We start from the raw sequence: 25,482 nt of genomic DNA, 5'->3' as shown, positions 1-25,482 counted from the left end.
AAGGAAAAAAAAGTTCCCACCAAAAAGCTAGTAAATTTATTTTTTTGAACTTTTTAAAGTACTTTAGAAATACTTTTGATTTAAAGTATTTAGACAACAAACAAAAAAGTGAAGTAAGTATAGATTCCCATTTATCCATATAGGTGATGTATTGTCCCATTCATGCATAGTATAATAATTAATATTAGTTATCCATATGTGTATATATAGAGAAGAGATTTGGGTATTGGGCATCAGAAGTGTGTAATTAAGAAGACGAAAACCCATATTTACCATCTCTCTCGGTTAATAATGTCGTTTCTTCCTAAGTTTGCAGGATTCCAGAACCACACAGAAGGAAAGTACCTTCAATACCTTTCTGATGGTTTTCTTTTCGGTAACCTACAATACTCTTCTGATCAAGCTTTGACTCCATTTACAAAGTTCGAGATTGTGCCCGACAAGGATGGTAAATATTGGCACATAAAATGTTGCTACAACGACAAGTACTTGGCCTCTTCCAACGACCACAATCGCTTCGTTACTCCCTTCGTTAGCAAGCCGAGTGAAAACGAATCCTCATCGCCATGCACATTGTTTAATTTCATCCCTGGTCCTACTACAGGGACTTACTATTTATTTGATGTCTTGCTTCAAACCTATGCACGTCGATGTACCAGTAGCAGAATTCATCCCGATGTTCTCACAACTAGATATAGACGAGATGAAAAACGACACGACGACAAATTAGTTGTGCTAGTCGACTTTGAAAACATCATTCGACTCCCCAAATACCTCTCCTTTAAGAACAATGACAAGTTTCTCGCTGCCTATACGTATCGTAATTCCCCATATCTGCAGTTCAATGCCAACGACATTGGAAACCCTCAGGTGAGCCATGAAATTTTCAACGTCGGCGATGGAACTGTTAAAATCAAGAACGAATCTACGAAGAAGTTTTGGAGACGTGACCCAAACTGGATCCTGGCTGACTCAAACGACCAGACGAAGAACGATAAGAACACCTTGTTCTGGCCAGTCAAGATTGCTAAAAACAAAGTCGCGCTTCGAAACGTTGCCAATGGCAGGTTCGTTACGAGATACACTGGTGATGGTAAGGTGGATTTTCTGAACGCTAGTAGTGAAACTATCACTAAAGAGGCAGAATTGGAGATCGTTGAGCCAATTATTTCAAGGGAAATCTACAATATTCGGTACCGGACTATGGATGCAAAGATATACGATGAACAGGTACTAACAATGGCAACGGAGGAGGCTGTTAACTCGAGCTCGAAGGAGACGGTTATGGCTGTAAGTTTGAAGTACCTAGAAGAAAAATCCAAAACTTGGGAATCTTCACTCACCGTAGGTGTGGGTATAGAGACTTCCATTAAAGCTGGGATTCCTGAAATTTTAGATGCTGAGATTAAAGTCAGCTACAATTTTGAAGCGAATTACACATGGGGAGAAACTATTTCAGAAAGTAGAGAAGTAACGGCAACATATACTGTTCCTGTACCACCAAACACAAGGATGAAAGTTACTCTTCTTGCAACAAAGGCCAAATGTGATATTCCGTTTTCGTACACGCAACGAGATCTTCTCCGAAACGGAAGAAGAGTTGAGATAGAGTGTGATGATGGTCTTTACACTGGAGTCTATACCTTTAAGTTTGATTATCAAAACAAGCCTTACCCTCTTCATTCTAAATAATTCACCATCACCATACCGCTTACCACTGTATCCATCGTCCACTATGTCATCTTGTGTGTTTCTTAACTTTTCTTTTGACTTTTGAGTGTGTAGCTTTATTATCACTTGTCTTTGATAAAGCTTGAAATAAATAAAAATATCTATCTTATTACTATGCCACTCTGTAAGACTTAAAAGTATTAGCAAATGCAGTGTGATATAATAGAAATTTAGATCCTCTCATTTTAAAAGTTATGTGTTATGTGGTTGCTTGGTCATTAGAATAACTAAATCAATTAATTAGCATAATTAAGTTACGTGGAGAAATAATTTTGAAATATTTAGCCTTTTTGAATAAGCTTTTTTATTTTTTGCTATATATAAATATTCTCTTATTCTTCTTTCATGAAAAAAACACCACCAATGGAGAAGGTCACACAAAAAAAACCCTAGAGATATCGGTACCGTTCTCTCTTCTTCATCAAAACCTCTAACTTTCATAGTCACTACTTCTCTTACCCTTAATCTCTTCTTTAAGAAACAAAAATCTACAACATCTATTTTGTTTTCTCGCGTAACAAACCCCTAAATATCATATTTTTCTAAAAGTGTCGAAAAACCAACATACAGTAAAATCTCTAACTTAATCATTAGATGTGTATGGTATGATTTAATTCTCAATAATCTACGCTTTAAACAGCAAGAGGGTTCATTGTTTTAATTCTTTTTTTTTAATTTTTTCTTTTGTATTTTTTAGTTATTGTTTTTCTAATTTTCCTATTTTTTTTTATATTATCTTTTGAACTTCTCTTTTATATATAATTTTTTTTATTATACATTTTGTTGTATATCTTCTTCTTCTTTCTATATTATATTTATTTCTTTTTAATTAGCATTTTATATCTAGTTCTTTTATTCTCTTTTCATAAAGTTGATTATTGTTTTTTTAATATTTTCTTATTTTTATATACGTTTATTTTTTCTCTCCATATTTGTTTATTTTTCTAATTCTTATTTCTCCATTTTTCTACTCTTATAATTATTTCTTTATTACCTTATTTCTACATTTTCTTTTTTATATAATAAATTTATTTGTTGATGTACGTTATTTCATACCTTGTTTATCAATTTTTTTAATCATTATTTATTCTTACTTTCTTCTTTCTTTTTCTAATAGTTTTGCATTATATTTTATTTTATTTATAGATTATTGTTTATTTTACATTTTCGCTGTTTAATATTTTAATATTTTTAATTAGTTTTCTTTTAAAAAACACTCAACGATGGAATCTAAAAAATTAGAGAGTTCGTTTTTCTAGAATTCTTGAGATGAGAAAATCGATTATTTGAAAGTTTGAGGTCGATCTCCAATATGTTTGTTCACACGAGATTTCGAAAAAATGTATTTCGGGGAATTGAAATTTGTATATTGATGAATATTGTAAATACAATCTCTAGTATTTACTCATTTGATGCTTTCTCTCGAATACAAGTTAAAAATTTAGAATTTATTGATCTTCGGTCTTTAGGATGTTGTAGTTGCAAGTCTATTTAAGCTTCAATCTTCTGGAATTCAAGGAAAGTTTGATCTTCCAAGTCTTCAATCTTTCAGAAGATGATGATCTCGAAGTTGATAAGAACTTGCACGTCTTGAGAGCTTTATAGAAGTTTGAATCTTCAATTTTTTATAGAAGTTTGAATCTTCAATTTTTTATAGAAGTTTGAATCTTCAATTCTTCACAATTTCAGTACTTCAGAGCTTCAATTCTTCCTTCAACAAAAAAGACCTCTCAAATGAATGACAAAGGTTTCTATTTATAGAGAAAATTTGTGGGCTTTAGGTGGGCTTGGACTCATTTGCTTGTGGGGCTGTTGGGCTTGGACTTAAGCTTAAACTTGAGCTTGGGCCCATTTGCTTTATTGGGCTTAGGCCCATCTACTTGTTGAGCTTAGACTTGGCTAATCTACTTATTTGACAAATATTTGTTGGGATGATGTGGCAGAATTTAATTGGCCGAAATTTCTTGCTCAACAATGTTTTTACTAAAATCTCATTAAGCTATTTTAATATGTTTGCTTAATTTATTATGACGTTTCTTTACTTTTGTTTTTACTTATCTAATTTTTCTATTAAGCCTCATTTTCATTTCCATTCAAAATTGATATATCTTTCTATTTAAAATTTTCAATATTTTAAAATCCTTCTACTTTAAATTTTTATAGGTTTAAAAATCTTTCACAAAACTCTTTTTCTAAAAGTGATTTTAGAAAAAAAAAAATCTTTTCAAGTTATCATTTTTTTTTTATGTTGTTCGAACCTTCAAAATTTAATTTGTGATTTCATAAAATTTTCTAATCAATCTTTTATAATAACTTATACCGTTTTTCTTAAACAAAATCATAAAACTCTTGGAATTTTTGGGAGTTCGAGATTTGATCCAAGAAAAATTACTTTTAATTAATGTCCTAGAAAAAAATCACTTTATAATTAGAAGACAATGCCTAGGATAGATTTTGAGAAATTGTACTAATTTTTGAGGATGAGAAATTTTTTTTCATGAATATAGTGTGGTGGAATGCTTTCCACTTATTTTATGAGATCGTTACTTCAAATATGAGAGTAGTCGGGGGTAAAATAAGATATTAATTTTAAAAGAAATTAAAGAATATTTTCAATTCAATATTTACAATTTTGCCACCGTTTTCTGAATGGGTGTTTTGGGTGTGACACTTTCCTCATGCACAATTGACTCACAAACTCAAGTCTAATGTTTGTCAACCATTTTTTTATGATTTTATTTAAATTTTGTTTATTTTATTTTGGTGTTCAATCACCTCGTAAAAAAAATTGGTGGCAACTTTTTTTTTTTTTTATTTTGTTTTAAAACTAACACATTGTTAGGATGTCGGTCTCTCTGTGTCGTCTCGTGCACGTGACGACACCAATATTCGAACGATTTTTTTCAATATATTTTATATTTGGCACACGATCTTGTACCAATATCTTTTAGATTTGTTACACGATCGTGTAGCTAAATCTAAGTTATCATGTACCAATATCTCAAAGATTTTTGTTCAAGATTGTGTACCTTGGTACACGATCTTGAATCAAATAACACTTTGGAAAAAAAAATACAAAATTTATGATTGATTGGAAACATAGATCCGAAGAGAAGATAGAAAAGTAGAATGAAAGTGGCTAGACAAACATGAAATATTTTATAAAAGAAATATACGGTTGGGTTCATGGACTTTTTAATTTGATTTTGTAAATATTTTAGTTTTTTTTTTTTTTTTGTATATTTCAAAAAAAATTAACGATATAATAACTGAAAGAAAAACAAAAAATAGAAAACAAAAAGCTAACAAAAACACAGTAATTAAAAAAAAAATCTCCCAAAACTTTATTGACTACTCACTTTTTTTTTTCCATTCTCTCCAACTACAAAATGAATAAACTTAAAAGTATATAATAATATATTTCTAATACTTAAAAATTTGCAACATTTTGGTTAGTGAAAATTAATTTTGCAGTGTGTAACCATCAAAACCTATAGATAAGCTGATTGGTTCTCTATATCTTTGCATCCATCAACTCTATACGAATCAATCATATTCCACACTGTTTAATGACTTTAACTTTTTATACGAGCATTTCTTTTAAGTTTATTGAGTTGATGGATGCCTTTATCCTTCTTTCATCATTTCCTTTTGATCTTAATTATTCCATTGCTAGTTGATTGACTTATTTAAATTAATAACAATAACAATAATACAGGAACGTGTATCCCCGTGGGTTCAAACTATCCCTCCACCCTTAATTACGTATTACACTAACTTTCCAAAATAATAGTTATATCCATAGATGTAAATACAAACACTTAATCATACTTAATTTGCTATCATAAAATATTATATTTTATTTAATATGTGATAATATATTTAACATATAATAGTACACAAATATTTTGATTTCAAATCTTGTTATTATTTTATTCAAAAGATTCTTTTTAATTTTCTTTTATAAATAACTCATTTTTTTAATGATTTTTTTTTAATTTCACGAGTTATTTTATTAACCATTTATATTTAAGTTATCTTTTTAAATTGTACTACAATGCACTTAGTATCCAACTAGAGAGAGGGATCATGGAATATACCAAGATATTTCAACTCGGTTAACATCTCTATAACACCCTTCATTCCATCTTAAGACCAAATACGATATCAATAATCAATGGAAAAGTACAAAACATGCTAGAAAGAAACTCGAAAAGTTATGCACAGATTATAAAAACACACGTAAGTAACTAAGCGGTATAGAAGTAATACTACAACTAAAAAACTAAGCGGTATAGAAGAAATACTACAACTAAAAAAATCGAAAACTTTTGGACACACTAAAAAGCAGCAAGATTATTTTTTTGAACTTTTTTACGGTACTTTAGAGATATTTATGAATGACACAAAGTAAAAAGTTGAGATTATCTAGTCAACAAACAAAAAAGTGAAGTAAGTATATATTCTGATTTATCCATATAAGCGATGTATCGTCCCATTCATGCAAAATATAATAATTAATATTAGTTATCCATATATGTATATAAAGAGAAGAGGTTTGGGGACTGGGCATCAGTTCCTCACCACCTTGAGAAGTGTGTAATTGAGAAGAAGAAAACTCATATTTACCATCTCTCTCCGTTAACAATGTCGTTTCTCCCCAAATATGCAGGATTCCAGAACCACGTAGAAGGAAAGTACCTTCAATACCTTTCTGATGGTTTTCTTAGGGGTAACCTACAATACTCTTCCGATCAAGCTTTGACCCCATTTACAAAGTTTGAGATTGTGCCCGACAAGGATGGTAAATATTGGCACATAAAATGTTGCTACAACGACAAGTACTTGGCCTCTTCCAACGACCACAATCGCTTCGTTACTCCCTTCGTTAGCAAGCCGAGTGAAAATGAATCCTCATGGCCATGCACATTGTTTAATTTCATCCCTGGTCCTACTACAGGGACTTACTATTTATTTGATGTCTTGCTTCAAACCTATGCACGTCGATGTACCAGTAGCAGAATTCATCCTGATGTTCTCACAACTAGATATAGACGCGATGAAAAACGACACGACGACAAATTAGTTGTGCTAGTCGACTTTGAAAACATCATCCGACTCCCTAAATACCTCTCCTTTAAGAACAATGACAAGTTTCTCGCTACCTATACGTATCGTAATTCCCCATATCTGCAGTTCAATGCCAATGACATTGGAAACCCTCAGGTGAGCCACGAAATTTTCAACGTTGGTGATGGAACTGTTAGAATCAAGAACGAATCTACGAAGAAGTTTTGGAGACGTGACCCAAACTGGATCCTGGCTGACTCAAACGACCAGACGAAGAACGACAAGAACACCTTGTTCTGGCCCGTCAAGATTGCTAAAAACAAAGTCGCACTTCGAAACGTTGCCAATGGCAGGTTTGTTACGAGATACACTGGTGATGGTAAGGTGGATTTTCTGAATGCTAGTAGTGAAACTATCACTAAGGAGGCAGAATTGGAGATCGTTGAGCCAATTATTTCAAGGGAAATCTACAATATTCGGTATCGGACTATGGATGCAAAGATATACGATGAACAGGTACTAACAATGGCAACGGAGGAGGCTGTTAACTCGAGCTCGAAGGAGACGGTTATGGCTGTAAGTTTGAGGTACCTCGAAGAAAAATCCAAAACTTGGGAATCTTCACTCACCGTAGGTGTGGGTATAGAGACTTCCATTAAAGCTGGGATTCCTGAAATTTTAGATACTGAGATTAAAGTCAGCTACAATTTTGAAGCGAGTTACACATGGGGAGAAACTATTTCAGAAAGTAGAGAAGTAACGGCAACATATACTGTTCCTGTACCACCAAACACAAGGATGAAAGTTACTCTTCTTGCAACTAAGGCCAAATGTGATATTCCGTTTTCGTACACGCAACGAGATCTTCTCCGAAATGGAAGAAGAGTTGAGACAGAGTATGATGATGGCCTTTACACTGGAGTCTATACCTTTAAGTTTGATTATCAAAACAAGCCTCTTCCTCTCTGATTTATATAATTCATCATCACTATACCACACTATATTATCCATCATCCACTATTATGTCATTTGTGTTTGTGTTTCTTAATTTTTCTTTTACTTACTCTTGAGTGTGTGTATAGCTTTATCTGTTGTGTTGGATAAAGCTTTTAATAAATCAAAATGTGATCTATCTTATTACTATGCTACAAAAAGTATTACCTAACAAATAATGCAGTTCAATGCAAAAAAAGATAATACTAAAAATTATACATATTTTAATTCTAATCTCTTTTCTATTAACATATATATTTTATCTATGTGTCACATATATATATTTGAAGTTGAGATGCATATTTAGTTATTTTAAAATTTACACACATATATATTATAAATTTTTGATTTTAGACTCAAATTCTAAAGATTCTATTGCACATAATTTGTCATATATATATACACACATAAAGTTGGTGATTTTGTAAATGTATGCTTCAAATTTTTATAACCATAATGCTAAAATCATATTTGCAATCATCTCCTAATCTAGCTATGTTAACTTTTAGGTGGGAATTTACAAATAAGTAATATATTATAATTTTAAAAAATAGTTGTAAATAATATTTAAAAATTCCTTATGATAACATTTCGAGAATATAATATAGCAATTATAGCACATTGTTTTAGAATTTTGTAAATATGGCAAAATTTTTACTTCTTCATCTTAAGTTTGTTATTATTCCTAAATTACCGTTCAATAACTTATTTCTCTTCCTCTATTTAATGTCTACTTATTATTTATTTATTCTCTCACTTTCTAAGACCCTAATTATTTGTTTATTCTTATACTAAAAAAATAATTTATTCTTTTTGTCTTAATCTTAATTTTAAAATATCAATAGTACAATAATTGCAATATGAAATATAATATAATGGTTGTTGATCGGAGTAATTAACTTCATTTGTGATTTTTTTTTTACTTCCTTCGATATGTATTTTGAGTTGAATTAGATTCCAAATGATTTTGTTTTATTTTTTTACATTAATTTTTTTGTTTTACTTTTTCTCAGTTTCGTATATAGTGTTGTGATATACTTATATTATATGTATTAGTTGGTTAATATACTTACTACATGATTTTCGTTTTTTCAAACTTTACGTAGTTCGTTAGAGTATTATTAAGTATATGAATGATGTAACTCAGTGTATCATTATCAAGTATATTAACAATATATTGTTAAAACATATTAGTAAAGTGAATCATTATCAAGTATATGAATCAAGTTTACAAGTGTATATCAATATTATATCAAGTATATAAGTAGGACTTCAAGCATATCAAGTGCATTTAATCAATCAATTGTATAAGTGAAGAATACTAAATGTATCTGCAGTGTATCAAACATATATTAGTAATGTTTCAGGTGTGTATCAAAAGGTATCGAATGTATCAAAAAGTATTAGGTGCATCAAGTGTATCAATCAAATATATCGGGTGTATCAAGAAGTATCAGGTGTATCAAGGGGTATATTAGGTGTATCAAGGGGTGTATTAGGTGTATCAGACGTGTATAAGGTGTATCAGATGTATATTAGTAACAAAGACATTAGTGATATTTTACCTCTTGATGTGTGGGTTGGACTTCGTTTTTGCCATCTTCGAAAATAATAAAACTTGTGTGTTATGGACTTAATTATTATAACTTGTTTTGTCATTTTTGCAAGTGTCCCAATAATAAAATGGTTGAAATTATTTTTAATTATAAGAGAATTTTCATAGTAAATCAATGATAAACATTCATAAATTTATTGTATCTATCAACACCTATAAGTGATACTTTCCTATACTTTAAATATTTTAGTTTATTTTGATATTAGAAAATAACTAATTTATTTATTATTTTAATTACAAAGCATTCACAGTTATATAATTTTGGATAATTATCTTAAATTACTAATTAGATTTCTCCTTTCCTTAAAAAAAAATTAAATGTCCACACAATGTATTATAACTATAATTTTAATTCACTAAGTATTACCATACATGTATGCTTTTGTATCAATACAATTGTACATTTAGTCTTCAAAAAAATACTTATAAGATTGGAAATGCTCGTAAATTTATGCAATACAACGATGGGTGAACGAGTATGATCCATTTTTTAAAAAATAGAACTTTTATCCCTTTTTTTATTTATCAGCTTTATTGACATTTTCTCTATAAATCTCTGCTACAATAAATCTACATAATATTATTTTGAACAAATTTCTGTGAAAGAAAATGTATATTTGAATACGATTTCAAACACATTTATATAATAAATGTAACAAACTATAAAATTTTAAATGCTAACAGGTTTTCTATTTTTATTTTTGATTTGCTATAATATAATTAAATTTGTAAACAATTGTAATTACTTTTATTCACGATTTTAGAAAAACTTCTAACTTTATTAATCACACCTTTTTTCATCTATCTTATAGAAAATGAACTAAATAATTAAATCAAAATAACACATCTCATTTTTTTTTGGATAAATTAAAAGTTTATGAAAATAAAGTTTTGTACGTTTCTATGCACAAAAAATATTATAAACGGTTGAATTATTAACAAAAAAAACAGTATAAACTATAACAAAAAAAATTATAAATTAACAAATAATGTTTTACTATGAACAATTTCAATTTTCATCTTCATCTTCGAGCAATTTTCGATCTTCAATCTTGTGTGTGTTTATACGGTAAGTTTGGACTCAATTAGTTATTAACCGTTTTTTTATTCCAATCATTAAAGCTAAATTCTTATTATTACTCTAATTATTTAATTAAACAAAACTTTTAGGTTGGGGAGGAACATTTTTTAAAATAGCAAAATAAATTAAAATATTTACAAGCTATACCAAAATTTTAGATTCCATCAATGATAGTCTTCTATCACGATAGCATATCAATGACTATCAGTGATAGAATTTGCTATAAGTTGTAAATATTTTGTAAAATCTACTATTTCTAAAAATTTCTCTTTTTAAAAATCAATTTACCTAATAATTTTTTAATTCAATACATTTAATTTAAAACCGGACAAATCTGTCTTTAAAAGTCTTTTTACTGTTTTTATATCGATGTTTTATATATAAAACATTTTTAAAAATAACAAAATAAAATAAAGTATTTACTAGCAAAATTTTAGATTCTATGACTGATATGATAGAATTTGGTATATGTTCGTAAATATTTTGTAAAATCTACTTTTTTAAATATTTTTCTTTAAAGTATTCAAAGTTCGGGTAAGGAAATAGAATGTAGTTTAATAATTCAAGCATAAATGAAGAAAGATTTATGGTATTAGATATAAGTTCAACAAGATCTAATCTAGCAATGGAATAAGATGAAGACGAAATGATCAAAGAAAGAAAGATAAAGGCATCTACTATATTTAGCTATATTCTTCTTCATTGCTTCATTAAGTAACTTAAGGTTTGGGATCACATTACCTTAAATAATATTAGTTTAAGAAAAAAATACATAACATTTTTGAACTCTTGATTAATATGTACTAATAACATTTATATAACCTTGGTCAATAACATGTATATTAAAAGCAGATTGAGGATCAATTATTTAAACAACTTTTTATTTAGAGATAGAGACCCTCCTAACTAAAGAGAGAGAATTAATAAACAGCCCCATATTTTGGAACTGGCGAGGTTGAATGTCAATGACTCGAAACAAAAATAAGATGCTCGTACAAAAGTTGTATGAATGTAAAAGTTAAAGTCGTTCAACAATGTGAAACATGGAATATATCAGTATGTTCTAGTCTGCTCAAACAAAAGAATTTAGTAAAGTATATTGTTCTTAAGCAGCAATATAATCTTCGTATGAAAAGAAAACAAAAAGATAATGTTATTTATTTTTAGGTTACAAATTAATTAAGTTTTTTTAAAGATATGTTTAAATAATACAATACGGAAGCGTGGAAAGATTTGAATTCGAGATCTCTTGTCCTTGAGATAACTACTCAGGTTAGCAATTATATTAACCTCTTTTCTAAAACGACTTTTTCTAAATCTTCCTAGTTCTGCAAATTTTAAACGGAGGGTTCCACGTACTGAAAATATCATTTTTGTAAGAATTTTTGGCAAAATATTAAAAGTGTTTGTCTCACATCCATTATGTTGTAGAAAGGTGGGTGACTCTAGTGTTGGAGAGTGGAAAAAGGTGTCGGTAGTAAAAAACTTTGGTTTTTATTTTTTCTTTTTTGATATAACAAAATTTAGATCAATATTTGGAAATCTATCAATAATATAGACTATATCAGCGATAAGAGTCTATCACCACATATAAAAATTAATATTTTTTTATATATTTCTATCGGAACAATTTTTAGAAAATAATAATAGATATTAGGTTGGAGATAATTTTTTTTTGAAAATCTAATAGATTTTGATATATATTCACTACAACCAAAAGTGAACAATGTTTTTAAAAAAATTAGATTTCTAAATATTCACAAAATTTTAAAATATATATAATGGTTTTTAATAATAAATAATAATTTAAGCTAACCAAATCTTCAATTTTTTTAAAAAAATATAAAAAAATTTGACAAACTATTTTCACTTCATCCAAAAAAACAAACAAAAATTATATTTTCTCGAGAGTGATTCAATTTTATTTTTCTATAAAGTGTAAATGAATATTTGACAATTTCCCAAATCTAAAACATAAGAATGAGTTTTCGAAAAAAATCTTAAATAACTAATTTATGGTCTTATGACTATTTTTTAAAATAGCAAAATAAATTAATTAAAATATTTAAAAACTATAGCAAAATCTTGGATTCTATAGCTAGTAGTTTTCTATCACCGTACCATGAATCTACAACTTTTAAATATTTTCTTTTTACATAACATGTGCAATGCAATGTAAATACTTTTAAATTAGGGAAATTTAAAAAAGCAGTAGATTTTACAAAATATTTACAATCAATTCTATAACTGATAATCATTGATATGCTACATTTTTATCACTCATAAAATCTAAAATTTTGTTATAGCTTGTAAATATTTTATTTTATTTTGCTATTTTTGAAAATGCTGCTTTAAATTATTTTTAAAAATATATATATTTAGGGTTGAGAGATATTTTTGATTGACACAAAGTATAAAGTTTAAATTATTTAGTCAATAAAGAAAAAAAGTAAAGTAAGGATTCCTTGTTATCCATATTATAAGTGATGTATCGTCCTACGATCATGCAGAAGATAATAGTTAATATTAGTTATCCATACATGTATATATAAAGAGAAGAGGTTTGGATATTGGGTATTAGTACTCACACCTTAGAGAATTAAGTGTGTAATTAAGAAGAAGAAAACTTATACATACATACACGTACACTCAAGCTCATCTCTCTCTCTCTCTTTGTATCTGTTGATCATATCTATAATAATGTCGTTTCTCCCTAAGTATGTAGGATTTCAGAACCACACAGAAAGGAAGTACCTTCAATACCTTACCCATGGTTTTTTTAAGGGCAATCTATACTTCTCTTCTGATCAAGCTTTGACCCCGTTTACAAAGTTCGAGATTGAGCCCGACAAGAATGGTAAATATTGGCACATTAAATGTTGCTACAACAACAAGTACTTAGCCTCTTCCAATGACTACAATCGCTTTGTTCGTCCCTTTGTTAGCAAGCCGAGTGAAAACGATACCTCATGGCCATGCACATTGTTTAATATCATCCAAGGTCCTACTGTAGGGACTTACTATTTATTTGATGTATTGCTTCAAACCTATGCATGTCGATGTACTAGTTGCAAGAATCATCCCAATGTTCTCACAACTAGATATAAACAAGATGAAAAACATCATGGCGACAAATTACTTTTGTTAGTCGATTTTGAAAACATCATCCGACTCCCTAAATACGTCACCTTTAAGAACGGTGACAAGTTTCTCGCTGCCTATCCTTATAATTACACCACATATTTGCAATTCAATGCCCACGACGTTGGAGACCCTAGGGTGAGCCAAGAAGTTTTCAACGTCGGCGATGGAACTATAAGAATTAAGAATGAATCTACGAAGATGTTTTGGAGACGTGACCCAAACTGGATCAAGGCTGACTCAGACGACCAGACGGAGAACGACAAAAACACCTTGTTTTGGCCAATCAAGATTGCTAAAAATAAAGTCGCGCTTCGAAACGTTGCCAATGGCATGTTCTGTAGGAATTTAAGTGCTGATGGTAAGTCGAACTTTTTGAACTCTAATATTGATTCTATCACACAGGATGCAGAATTGGAGATCGTTGAGCCAATTATTTCAAGGGAAATCTACAATATTCAATACCGAACTATGGATGCGAGGAAATATGACGCACAAGTACTAACAATGGCCGCGGAGGAGGCTATCAACACGAGCCCAAAAGAGGCGATTATGACCGTAAGTTTGAGGTACCAAGAAGAAAAATCTAAAACTTGGGAATCTTCACTAACCATAGGTGTGGGTATAGAGACTTCCATTAAAGCCGGGGTTCCTTCACTTTTTGAAACTGAGATTAAAGTCAACTACACTTTTGAAGGTAGTTACAAATGGGGAGAAACTATTCAAGAAAGTAAAGAAGTAACTGGAACATATACTGTTATTGTACCACCAAACACAAAGATGAAAGTTACTCTTCTTGCAACTAAGGCCAAATGTGATATTCCATTTTCGTACACGCAACGAGATCTTCTTCGGAATGGAAGAAAAGTTGAGAGAGTGTGTGATGATGGTCTTTACACTGGAGTCTATACCTTTAATTTTAATTATCAAAGCAAGTCTCTCCCTCTCTGATCTATATAATTCATCATCACTATACCACACTATGTTATCCATCAGCCACTCCTATGTCATTTGTGTGCGTTTCTTAATTTTTCTTTTATATACTTTTGATTGTGTGTATAGCTTTATCTCTTGTCTTGGATAAAGCTTGAAATAAATCAAAATGTGATGATCTATCTTATTACTATGCTACCAAAAAGTATTACCTATCAAATAATGCACTACAATGCAACATATATACTAAAAGTTATATATATTTTAATTCTAATCTCTTTTCTATTAACATATATATTTTATATGTGATATATTCCAAGTTGGATGCATATTAATTTTTTCTTTATATAGATTTTAGATTTGGACTCAAATTACAAAATATTAAAACTAATTACAAATTATAACAAAATTCATCCACCATCCACATTTTATTTAAAAAATTTACTATTTTTGTGATTAATGACAATTCACCCTTAAAATTCTTAATGCAGTTTTCTACCATTTAATGCATAATAGTTAATAGGTTATTTAAATGGAATTTTTTAAAAATATAAAAAATCAATAAAATATTTATTGAACAATTTCGAAAATGAAAAAACTCTGTCCATGATGGCTCAGTCAACATTCAACAATTTTTTTCCAATATGGTATACCAAAATCTTTTATACTTGATACATGATCATGAACTAAATAATAATAAAATATATTATAAGACTTATAGTTGATTGAAAAGAAATATCATAGATTCAAACAAAAATCACGTAGAATTCACAAATAAGTAATATATTTATTTTTGAAAATTTGTTGTAAATAATAAAATAGTTGAAATTATTTATAATTATAACAAAAATTTTATAGTATAACGATGATAAACATGTCGATAGATTTGTTGTACCTATCAATATCTATAAGTAATGTTTTGCTATACTGCTAAATATTTTAGTTTATTTTACTATATTAAAAAACAATTTTTTTATTTCTAAATGCAAAGTATTCTCAATTTCTCAATTATATAATTTTTTATAATCCTAAAATACTTATTAGGTTTCTCTTTTCCTCAAAAAATTGAATATCCACATAATGTATTATTATAACTATAAGTTTAATTCATATAACAATAACTAAAATAAAAGTCATGTGGTTGAATTATCAAACTAAATTAATTCTTTGAGATTTCTATGGCATTTATATTTAATTAAGTATGATTGGATCCCTAGTAAGTAATACCATGAATTAAATGTTCATGATTATATATCATCAACGATCAAATCATATGATATCATTCGTTTTAGTCATTTTTGTAAACTAAACAACAAATATGTGAGTAGCCATCATCGATCTTCATCTTCTCCAGAAGGCTCTCCGTCTCCGATTATGATCATCAAACTCGAGGATTGTGTGCAGGAGCTGCTCAAGTTTGTTCTGCAATCATCCACTAACGGAACCCCAGACTTTGATTTGGGTCTCTCCAGTGCCTTCTGCTCTTCTCTCTTTAAACATGATCCTTCCACTTCCAATCCCTTGCCATACTCCAAAGCAGGTGAAAATGGGAAACTCCCTTGTTCAATTTTTTTGTGTTCTCTGTTTTTTTAAATTTTCCCTCCAACTGTTGTTCCAATAATTGTAAGGTTTTTGGTAGAAAGATCGTTGAGAAGCTTTTTGTAACTGAATGTCAAGGGCAGCTCACTCGTTGCATTATATGCTTTAATTTGGACCCATCTCACCGAAAAGGGTTTTCTTTATTGAAGTAGCTAGTCTTTGTTTAGTTCATGTCTAGTTTAATTTTTGTCTACAACACATTAGGATGACTTTTTGATTTAGCTCAAGGGCATCAATATAAAATTGTATGGTTCTTTTTAATGAAGGTGTTCCTCCATATCCTTTATACGAACGTTTATCGTTGGCTTTGTGGGAATCTCTCTGTTCCGGCACTTTCTGTCCAATGTATGAGAAAATGTTAATGAAGAATGGAGAAAGTTCTTTAAAGCAGAAAGAGGAAATGTGGTTGAAGCTGATTATGGATAAAGGGTCTGAAATGGTACAGGTACGTAGTGGGTGCAGCTTTCTTTTTTGTATTATCTGATAAGATCAATTTTATCATGCGTTAAAAGACTTTTGTTTCAGCAGATGCTTAGAACTCTTAACCTTGAACTTTATATCGACGAGCCTTTCTTTACGCAGCTAAAAGGTATTGTGAATTGAAAGTCAAATGTTATTAGTCTAGAGCAATAGGTATATCCAAGTTCCATAGTTTGTTGATTCACCACCTCAATGGACTGCCTTATAAATTTGTTTGTAGATGGCCAAAAAACAGTTGAAGGAAAGTATGCTTTGGGCAAATACGATAGGTATTTCTTTTAACACATATCATCATCGTACAAAATTCATTTCAAGTCTCACTTTAAATATAATTAAGTTAGTGCATAATTGTTCATTTGATCTATAATCCCATAGATTCCTTGTCAGTGTCATGCACTCTCGTCTCAATTGAACTAGAGCCCTCCTGGTTTTCTTTATAAAGCTATTTTTTTTAAAAAATAACAATAACAATAATATTGCCAATACATAGATTTGATTTCCCCCTTTTCTTTGTGGCTGCAGACTTGAACCAGGAATGCTGATTATCGTCAATAAATGTCTTGTATTTGAAATCTTGGTATATTGTATTGTTGCTTTTCATTTTGTATTCCTTTGGCTTAAGTTATTTTTTGTAACTTGCTAAACGATTGAGTATTGAAGGATATCCATCGGTATGTGTCTTTTTCTGATATGTTGGAGTCTGAAAATCTTCAAAGCATCCTGCCTGGAGTTGAAAGCATCGATGAAGGTAATACCAAAACATAAAAACAGAAATTGGTTTGATACCAAACAGTCCAACGTTTTTGTAGAAACAGAAAATTTACTTCATGGAACATCTTTGCAGTTAATCTTATTGACTCAGATGGAACATGTTAACTTGATGAAGAAATTAGTTAAAGAACCAACTTTGGTTGAGTTGCTCCTTTGATGCATTTTTTATTCTTCTTGGAATAGTGATAATTGACCAGTCCATTTAATTCAACCATTAAAGCTATGATCAGCAAGAGTGGCCCTTTTTTCAACTCTTAACCAGTTTGCAAGGATAAACATTAGGGAAGTGAGAAACTGGGCATATAATATTTGCGAGAGAGAAATAAAAATGAAACAAACCTAAAAAGTAGTAAATAGAGATGGTTGAAGTTGTTGAATTGAAACAGTGAATTTCTTCATAGGAAACAATTATGCTGCACATATTTTCAGGTTTGCAAATATTGAAATCTTTGAACAGAGAAGACGAAGAAATGGCTGACAGTGTTCTTGCTCTATGCATTTCAAGTGTGCCATTTCAGCCATACATTTCTTTAGCTGCAATAATCTCAGTGAGTTTTCTTTGTTGCTAAAATATATGGTGATAGAATAGCAAAATTTAAAAGAACTTCAGCATGTAGTCAAAGTTTTGAATATTTAGGAGTACATCTTGAATTGAATTAAATCATCTTAAAGTTCTAGGTCAATGCTACATGCCAGTCAAAATTGTAGGACTAATAATATGAAGTTGTTAACAGACTTGTAACCTTGATCACAAGTCCGATCTGTGGTACTGCATCTTCTAGTTTATTCTAATTGTGTACTTATGTTTATATATACGTATATATATGAAGTTATTAGCAGTTAGTCCTATGTGCTATTCGTTTATCTTTGACATAAGATCCGTTTAAATGAGGAGGAATATTGAAGTAGTATCAATGCTCGTGATGATAAGGTATGAATTCAATTCAAGAAGTCCTTCAGTTATATGTTGTGAACGCTATAAAGTTCAACTGCTGGATGTCTTTACATTTTGGACTCTTGTACCGATTTTCATTTTGCTTCATTCTTTGGCGCTTTCAGTTTAAATAAGGAAGTATATTTCATCTAATGTCGTTTTTGTGATTTTCTTTTACTTTCCCTGCTGTATTTTCCTCTTCTCAATGGCCCTCACATACAGCAAACTTTTGTGTTAACTTGCTGACATTAGTCATATAGAAGTGCATGGTATACTATATAGTTTGCATTGATTATCAAATTCTCTACTCCAGGGGCTGAGTTATGAAGGTCTTCAAGGTCTTCTTGGCTTGGCACATACCGCAGGAACGGTTGCTGATGCTCTTCCCCCACCAAGATCAGCTCTTTTATCTTCGTTTGTGCTTCCATATAAACCCGAGGTCAGATTATATAATTCATGATGAGTTGCTTCATTTTTTATCCCAAGCGAAAAGAGTTTATTATGCTGCATGCGCTGTCCAGTCAATTCTATTGGTATTGAATAGTATTTTGACATCTAAATCAATTACTCCAAATTTTCTGAAGTTTGGATATAGTGCTCTGCCTTCAACTTTAATCTCCTTATTTATAAATTTTACATCAAATAATAATCGCACTCCATTAAAAAAAAAAAGAAAGCATAAAATGTCAATCCTGAAAGAGAATAAGTAATTGAAATTTGGAATGGTTGAATTTAGTATGTCTTAACTATTGGATAGTACTTTAAGAAAAGTATAACTACTTTTCAAATCAAGCTTTGAAAGATGAACATTTACAGTTCTGTTTGTTACATACTTGTTTTTTGTGGTTTACTTGTCGCCCATTTATGGAAGTTAGTTTTCTTAATGAATCGAGGGTAAAGGCATAAAGTTAACTCACGGAGCTAAGGCATTGGCAAAGCATCATCATAGATCTAGCAGCAAACATTGGGGTACTTTTGATGGAAATGGTGAGCAGTGTCTTGATTTCTATAATTCTTGATTTTGTGATCTTGCATATGATGACTTGGATGAAGATTTTCATTCATGTGATTTCATCAATCAACTGTATATGCTACTCATTCGTTGATAGAATTTTCCTGCTATATATCTAACTATAAATTGAAGTATGTTTGCTATATAGTTCTAAGATTTAGGATATGATGTTTTATTCCTGTTGCATTAGTTGCACAATATATATGGACTCCATTGTTTTATTTTGCTTACCATCAAAATCATTTCTGCTTTAAGTTGTGAATTCCATTAAATTTTCATGTGTTATCTAAAAGTTCCATTTGTTAAGTACTTCCTTTCTTAGTTTTCTATTTTTGAAACTTAGGTTTCTTTCCTCTCAATTTCTTTACTACGGTGTTACTTTGTTTGTGAGGATAATTTTAGTTTAAATTGATCTACGATTCTCAATATGAAAATACTTTAATTTAACAAATAATGACAACATTTATAATAACCAATAAAACTATATAATATAACTTTGGTGATTAAAATAACATTATTTTTTTCTAAAAGTGTGAATGATAGTTTCTATTTTTTTTGTTATCTCTTAATTTAAAATTACTTAAAAAGAACGTTAGGATGAATAATCATAAAAAAAATAGTAAATTTGACGAAATGTTTATTTATAATATATAGCAAAATTTTTAGATTTTATCCATCAACATTGATATTCTTCTAAGATAGAAATAGAATTTAAAATTTTACTCTTACTCGTAAATATTTTAATTTATTTTATTATTTTTAAAATTAATTCTAATTCCTTTTTCATTACTGATTTATGGTTTATTTATTAAAAAAAGTATTTGCTATTTGTTAGAAAATTAATTTTTAAAAAAACCCTAATTTCTACTTTTTCCCAATCCCTTTTGTCCCAAACAACCGCCGCCCACCCACGATTTTTCCTCTCCGTGTCCGATAATCCCCTTTCTCGCAGCACTCGCCCCTGACCGTGCCGGACACTTCATCTTCTCGCCGCACTTGCCGGACGCTCGCCGCATTCGCCCCTGCCCGAGACTCCCTTCCCGCCGCCTCCCTCTCTCTCCCGTTTTCCACATTTCGTCTTGCCGTCTTCCTCCCTCCCTCTCTTGCAAGTAGTTTCCAATCTGCTCGCCGGACCCCTCGACGCACCACTCGCCGCTGCCCTCCTCCAAGTAAGTTCATCATGATGCATTATATTGTTCAATTTGTATTTGTGAAGTTTTGCTTTATGAGATATACATAAACAAAAAAAATGGAAAGTCACACTACACAGTATGTACAAAAGTTATTAAGGGAACGTATGAGATACTCAAAACTACATCTTTTATGGATGCCGCACATGTGTAACTAGACAATTGAAATTTATGCTTAATTTAAACGAATGTATGGGAATGTATGTAATTGGCTATGCTTGCATTTGAATAATTTCAATTAAATTTTGGGTCTTACTAATTTAAACAAATTTGCACCACATAGATTGAGGGTCTTACTAATTTAAAGTCTGCCAATATTTATGAAAAATCCTAATTTGAACATTCTTTTGTTGCAGAAACAATGGGTCTACGGTTATTTGATGGAAGTGATTCTGATAATGACAACTCAAAGATAGAAATTAATCAGGATTATGCTAAAAGGTTTGAGCATAACCAGAAGCGACAGGATCTTCAGCGCTTAGAGGAGCTAAAGAAGAAGGGTCTAATTGAAGACTCTGAATCAGAAAGCTCTGAATCTGAATCATCTTCTTCAGAGGAAGAAGATAGCCAAAATTTTAGGAAGGACTTGGAGTTCTTCGATGCATTAATCAAGGTAAAGAAGAAGGATCCGACACTCAAACAGAAAGAGGCCAAGCTTTTTGATTCAGATGATGACAGCCATGCCAAGGAAAGTGATGACGTCAAAGGTAGTTTAACAGAAAAGAAGAAAAGTAGTATGTATTTGAAAGATGTGGTAGCGAAGCATTTGATTGAAGAGGGTCCTGAATTCAATGATGAGAATACTAAAAATGTGAAGGTTTACGATAAGGAGCAAGAAGAAATACGCAAGGCATTCTTGGAGGCAGCTGAAGTGCAAAATGAAAATGATGAGGAGGAATTGTTAAAAGTGAAGGAGACAGGTTCAGTGGAAGAGGAAAAAAATGAAGAATTTGAGAAGAAGTTGGATGAGTATTTTGGAGATGGGGACGACCAATTGGATGAAAATTCTAAGTTCTTGAAACAATATTTTAAGAATAAACTGTGGATTGGTGAAGATGCAACGGTTAAGGAAGAGGAGTTGAACATGCTATCGGAGGACGAGGAAGAGATTGAAAAACAAGAGGAATATGAATACCGGTTCCAAGAAAGTGCAGAAGATACCATTTGGGGGCATAGTAGGACCATTGAGGGGTCAGTTAGGAAAAAGAAGAATTCGAGGAAAGAGCAGAGAAAGAACAAGGAAGAGAGGATGGAGATTGCAAGATTAGAGAGAGAGGAGGAGTTGAAGCATTTAAAAAATTTGAAGAAGGAGGAGGTAAAACAGAAGCTTAGGAAGATTAGAGAGACAGCAGGACTTGGGGAGGACGAGAATTGCTTATTGGATATTAAAGATTTAGATGATGATTTTGATCCTGAAGAGTATGACAGGATGATGAAAGTGGCTTTTAGTGAAAATTATTATGAGAAAGAAGACATTGATCCTGGGTTTGGAAGTGATATGGATGACGAAGGCATTGGTGAGCATGAGAAACCTGATTTCGACAAAGAGGATGAGTTGCTTGGATTGCCAAAAGGGTGGACATCCTCTGAGTCAGGTGATGGCTTCTTTGCAGCTAGGGAAAGGAGTTTAAGCCATAAAATTGATAATGATATGAGCAATGAAGATAATGAAGAAGATGAAGAACAAGGCAATGAGGATGAAAAAGGCACAAGAAAGAGGAAGCGTAAATTATCTCTGTACCAAAAAGCTAAGGAAGCCATGATGGAGGAGTATTATAAATTAGATTACGAGGATACAGTTGGAGACTTGAAGACGAGGTTTAAGTACGCCAAAATACAACCTAATCGTTATGGATTGAGTACTGCTGAAATCCTAGCAATGGATGACAAGGAGTTGAATCAGTTTGTTTCTATGAAAAAGTTGGCCCCTTATAAGGAAGAATGGAAGATGCCAAATAGTACTAGACAGCGCCTGAAAATGAGGTCTAGGGAGCTCCTTAGAGGCAAACAATCTGGTGAACAGAAAGATATTGGGAAGAGAAGGGGGAAAAATTGCTCCAACATGCACATTTTGGATGACAATGAGAATGACAAAGTAAATAATGTTGACAAGGGCAATTTATCTCGGAAAGCCAGGAGAAAACAACGTCAAGCTGAGCTTAAATTGTCTCACTTTAGGAATCTGGCATACGGCAAGACAACCTTGAAATCTAAGAAAAAATCAAAACACTGATCATCAGCCAGGTAATTATTGTCAATCATTAACGAGCTAACTCCTTTGCATGTTGGAGAAATTTTTCGCCCTTCTCTTCCCGATATCTTTATGTTCACCAGATTGTTTCCCTCGTTGCTACTCATATTCGTTAATAGAATTTTCCTGCTATATTTCTAACGATAAATTGAAGTATGTTTGCTATATAATTCTAAGATTTAGCATATGAGGTTTTATTCCTGTTGCATTGGACAACTATCGAATTGTTTAATGAAGTTGGGTGCAAAATTAGTTGCACAATATGGACTCCATTGTTTTATTTTGCTTACCATCAAAATTATTCCTTCTTTAAGTTGTGAATTCCATTAAATTTTCAAGTGTTATCTAAAAGTTCCATTTAATAACTATTTCTTTTTTATTATTTTATTTTTTAAACTTACGTTTCTTTCCTCCCAATTTCTTTACTAAGGTGGTACTTTGTTTGAGGAGAGTATAGTTAGCTTTAAACAATTAGTTTGAGAAAGAGGAGATCCGTAGCACATAAATGAGGACAATTATCTCAATTGGTATAAGACCTTTTGGGTGAAACGAAAAGCAAAGTCATGAGTGTTCCCAAAGTGGACAATCACAATATCACACAAATATGAGATAGGTAGAAGTTATATTGTCCTTATTGAATTACAAAAAAAAAAAAAAAAAAAAATGTAGGTGGAAGTAGTGTTTTGTAATTTGAACTTTCAAAAACAAAAAACCATGTGGTTGTTAAAGCCTAAATAATTATCAAACATTGAAGCCAAAATTATGTTGGATCTAAGTGCACACAAATGCCTCGATTGATTATGACTAGCCGTAGAAGTTTCAAGAATTGCAATCATTTTCTATATAAGAAATGGAAAAGATTGAAGTTTATTTTTTAATGTGTACTTGACTGATCATCCTTTGCACAATAATATCTTTTGTCAGATTCTGATAAGAATAGGCATGCTATGAATACGATTGTTCACTTGATAGCTCAATGTTGCTGGATGAATATTCATATTGTTGCACCACATGGGATCGTTTTTGAGATAAGGATAGCAGAAGGGTATGGTGCCAGGTGGTCAAAAGATGGAAACAAGGTATCATTTTCATACAAGACCCTGTTCTTATGTAATAAGTTTTGGAGTTATTGATATATATATATATATATATATATATATATATATATATATATGTATGTATAACAGCTCAGTTATGTTTGGTAATGCTATAAAACCTACACGAAAATGGATGTTCTCAGTTCTTCGAGGAAAGTTGATTGAGTTTGTCCATGGAGAAAGTTGACCACTTAGGAGACTAAAGTCTTGCTGTACTTTTTTTTTCAACATTTCAGTTCATTGGATTTCTGGAGCCATACATGGAAGACGGGCATTTAAAAGGATGGAAGCACTAATCTTTTTTTCTTAGGATGATTTTCTAGGTAGCGAACTTATTGGCTTTCAATTTCTTTTCAGAGCCCATAAATGACATTTTGATATTTTTCACTGTTCTACTGCTGTTTTTGGTCCCTTTAGCTACAGGAAAAGGAGATTCTTGTTAGGAAGCAGATCAACTACTTGGTTAAAGTAGAATCTTTATGTCACATGATGAGATTTGTAAGCACAGTCTATATGCAATAATTCATGTCTGGGAACTAATTATTGTATCAGCTCAACTATATGAACACGCTTTACATTCTAATATGCATTACATTCTCACTCTTCATTGCACATATGCATCTTGAGTTTCTGGAAGCTGTTTCAATTTCGTACAATGACTTTCATTATGGTAAACAATCTACTGATCTTAACACAACTTCATTCAAAGAGTATATATTGGTTTTCTTCCAGAGTTCTTTTCAATATATCTTTCATTTAGTTGTTTCATAGCTTCAAGTAGGGATTTGGCTTTTGGCCTCAGAATAATAGGCATTTTGGCTGGTGTCGTTCAATGTAACTTTGGATGTTTCTTTTGGTATCTGTGAGTGTCTTCTGGGTTAGCACACACGCACATTAACCAACCTCGTAAAACAATTCTCCTAACCATACAACATTTAGGATGTTTCGAAGAAACTGGAGAATATTAAATTTTAAGTAGGTGGCTATTATATTCATAACTTAGTCTCAGTATTAAACTCAATCTTCCATCCAATTCAAAATTTAAACTTCATCACAGTCATGGTTGGAGTTTGATTTTATTGTAGTTTTTGAAGATTGACTGACATTGACTTGTCAATATCGAGGGCTGGATCCATCACACAATAATTTTAGGAGATAGAATTAAAGCTTTCATCACACTAGCATAGATCTCCTAGTAAGTAATAGGGGTGATGCTAGAACCATTTTCAAAAATTATTTCTAGATGTGTAGTAGTCTAGCTCTTTAAGACAGTTTGAGATCTTTAGGGAAAAGAAAAGAAACAAACTTCAAATCTCCAAGAAAAGGAAAACTATAAAGAAAATGTAGAAACAACTTTTTAGAAGGATGTCATTGTAATCTGCAGGCTGCATCTTAGTCTTGTCTTTTAGCCTTGATTATTGAAGAGGAATAAAATATGCTTAGATACCCATTTGACATCATACTGTCTTGACTTTAATTGTTTTTATTGTAATAATTCATGATTTATTGCTATAACTGTGATGAAATAGATGTTAGCAGTTTCATAAATATACTTTAATAAAAAGAATATCTGGTGGTGGCGAT

The 25,482-nt window shown here is 30.9% G+C and overlaps 4 protein-coding genes across 14 annotated transcripts; all 4 read left to right on the top strand.

Annotated features, from left to right (window-relative positions):
* Nucleotides 1–291: 291 nt before the first annotated feature.
* On the top strand, nucleotides 292–1,692 carry LOC101208849. The gene has a single exon (XM_011658431.2). It carries the CDS (start codon nucleotides 292–294, stop codon nucleotides 1,690–1,692), a length of 1,401 nt encoding a protein of 466 aa, XP_011656733.2.
* A 4,686-nt stretch (nucleotides 1,693–6,378) lies between these two features.
* Nucleotides 6,379–7,770, top strand: LOC105434387 (hypothetical protein). The gene has a single exon (XM_004145038.3). It carries the CDS (start codon nucleotides 6,379–6,381, stop codon nucleotides 7,768–7,770), a length of 1,392 nt encoding a protein of 463 aa, XP_004145086.3.
* A 5,420-nt stretch (nucleotides 7,771–13,190) lies between these two features.
* On the top strand, nucleotides 13,191–14,582 carry LOC101207511. The gene has a single exon (XM_004153066.3). The coding sequence runs from the start codon at nucleotides 13,191–13,193 to the stop codon at nucleotides 14,580–14,582; it is 1,392 nt and encodes a 463-aa protein (XP_004153114.3).
* Nucleotides 14,583–15,830: 1,248 nt separating this feature from the next.
* Nucleotides 15,831–24,512, top strand: LOC101215607 (protein KRI1 homolog). Of its 11 annotated transcripts, XM_011658428.2 has the most exons (12): nucleotides 15,831–16,104; nucleotides 16,430–16,608; nucleotides 16,692–16,752; nucleotides 16,864–16,912; nucleotides 17,166–17,220; nucleotides 17,304–17,391; nucleotides 17,844–17,962; nucleotides 18,662–18,787; nucleotides 19,242–19,335; nucleotides 23,726–23,880; nucleotides 24,135–24,221; nucleotides 24,316–24,512. In XM_011658428.2, exons 1-11 carry the CDS (start codon nucleotides 15,939–15,941, stop codon nucleotides 24,192–24,194), a joined length of 1,152 nt encoding a protein of 383 aa, XP_011656730.1. In that variant the 5' UTR covers nucleotides 15,831–15,938; the 3' UTR covers nucleotides 24,195–24,221; nucleotides 24,316–24,512. The 11 variants fall into 11 exon arrangements, with proteins under 11 accessions (XP_011656730.1, XP_031742745.1, XP_031742743.1 ...); XM_031886885.1 differs by having other exon boundaries at nucleotides 17,343–17,391; nucleotides 24,135–24,512; XM_031886883.1 differs by having other exon boundaries at nucleotides 24,135–24,512.
* Nucleotides 24,513–25,482: the final 970 nt, after the last annotated feature.

The sequence above is a fragment of the Cucumis sativus genome, chromosome 6 (genome assembly GCF_000004075.3).
Source record: "Cucumis sativus cultivar 9930 chromosome 6, Cucumber_9930_V3, whole genome shotgun sequence".
Taxonomy (NCBI): Eukaryota; Viridiplantae; Streptophyta; class Magnoliopsida; order Cucurbitales; family Cucurbitaceae; genus Cucumis; species Cucumis sativus.
This window is presented reverse-complemented; position numbering and strand designations above follow the sequence as displayed.

Excerpts from the sequence above, each read along its gene's own strand:
- LOC101208849 (XM_011658431.2), top strand. The coding sequence starts at position 292 with ATGTCGTTTCTTCCTAAGTTTGCAGGATTCCAGAACCACACAGAAGGA.
- LOC105434387 (XM_004145038.3), top strand. The coding sequence starts at position 6,379 with ATGTCGTTTCTCCCCAAATATGCAGGATTCCAGAACCACGTAGAAGGA.
- LOC101207511 (XM_004153066.3), top strand. The coding sequence starts at position 13,191 with ATGTCGTTTCTCCCTAAGTATGTAGGATTTCAGAACCACACAGAAAGG.
- LOC101215607 (XM_031886880.1), top strand. Across the intron at positions 20,530-20,906 it reads TCGCCGCTGCCCTCCTCCAA|AAACAATGGGTCTACGGTTA; the intron begins GTAAGTTCATCA and ends CTTTTGTTGCAG.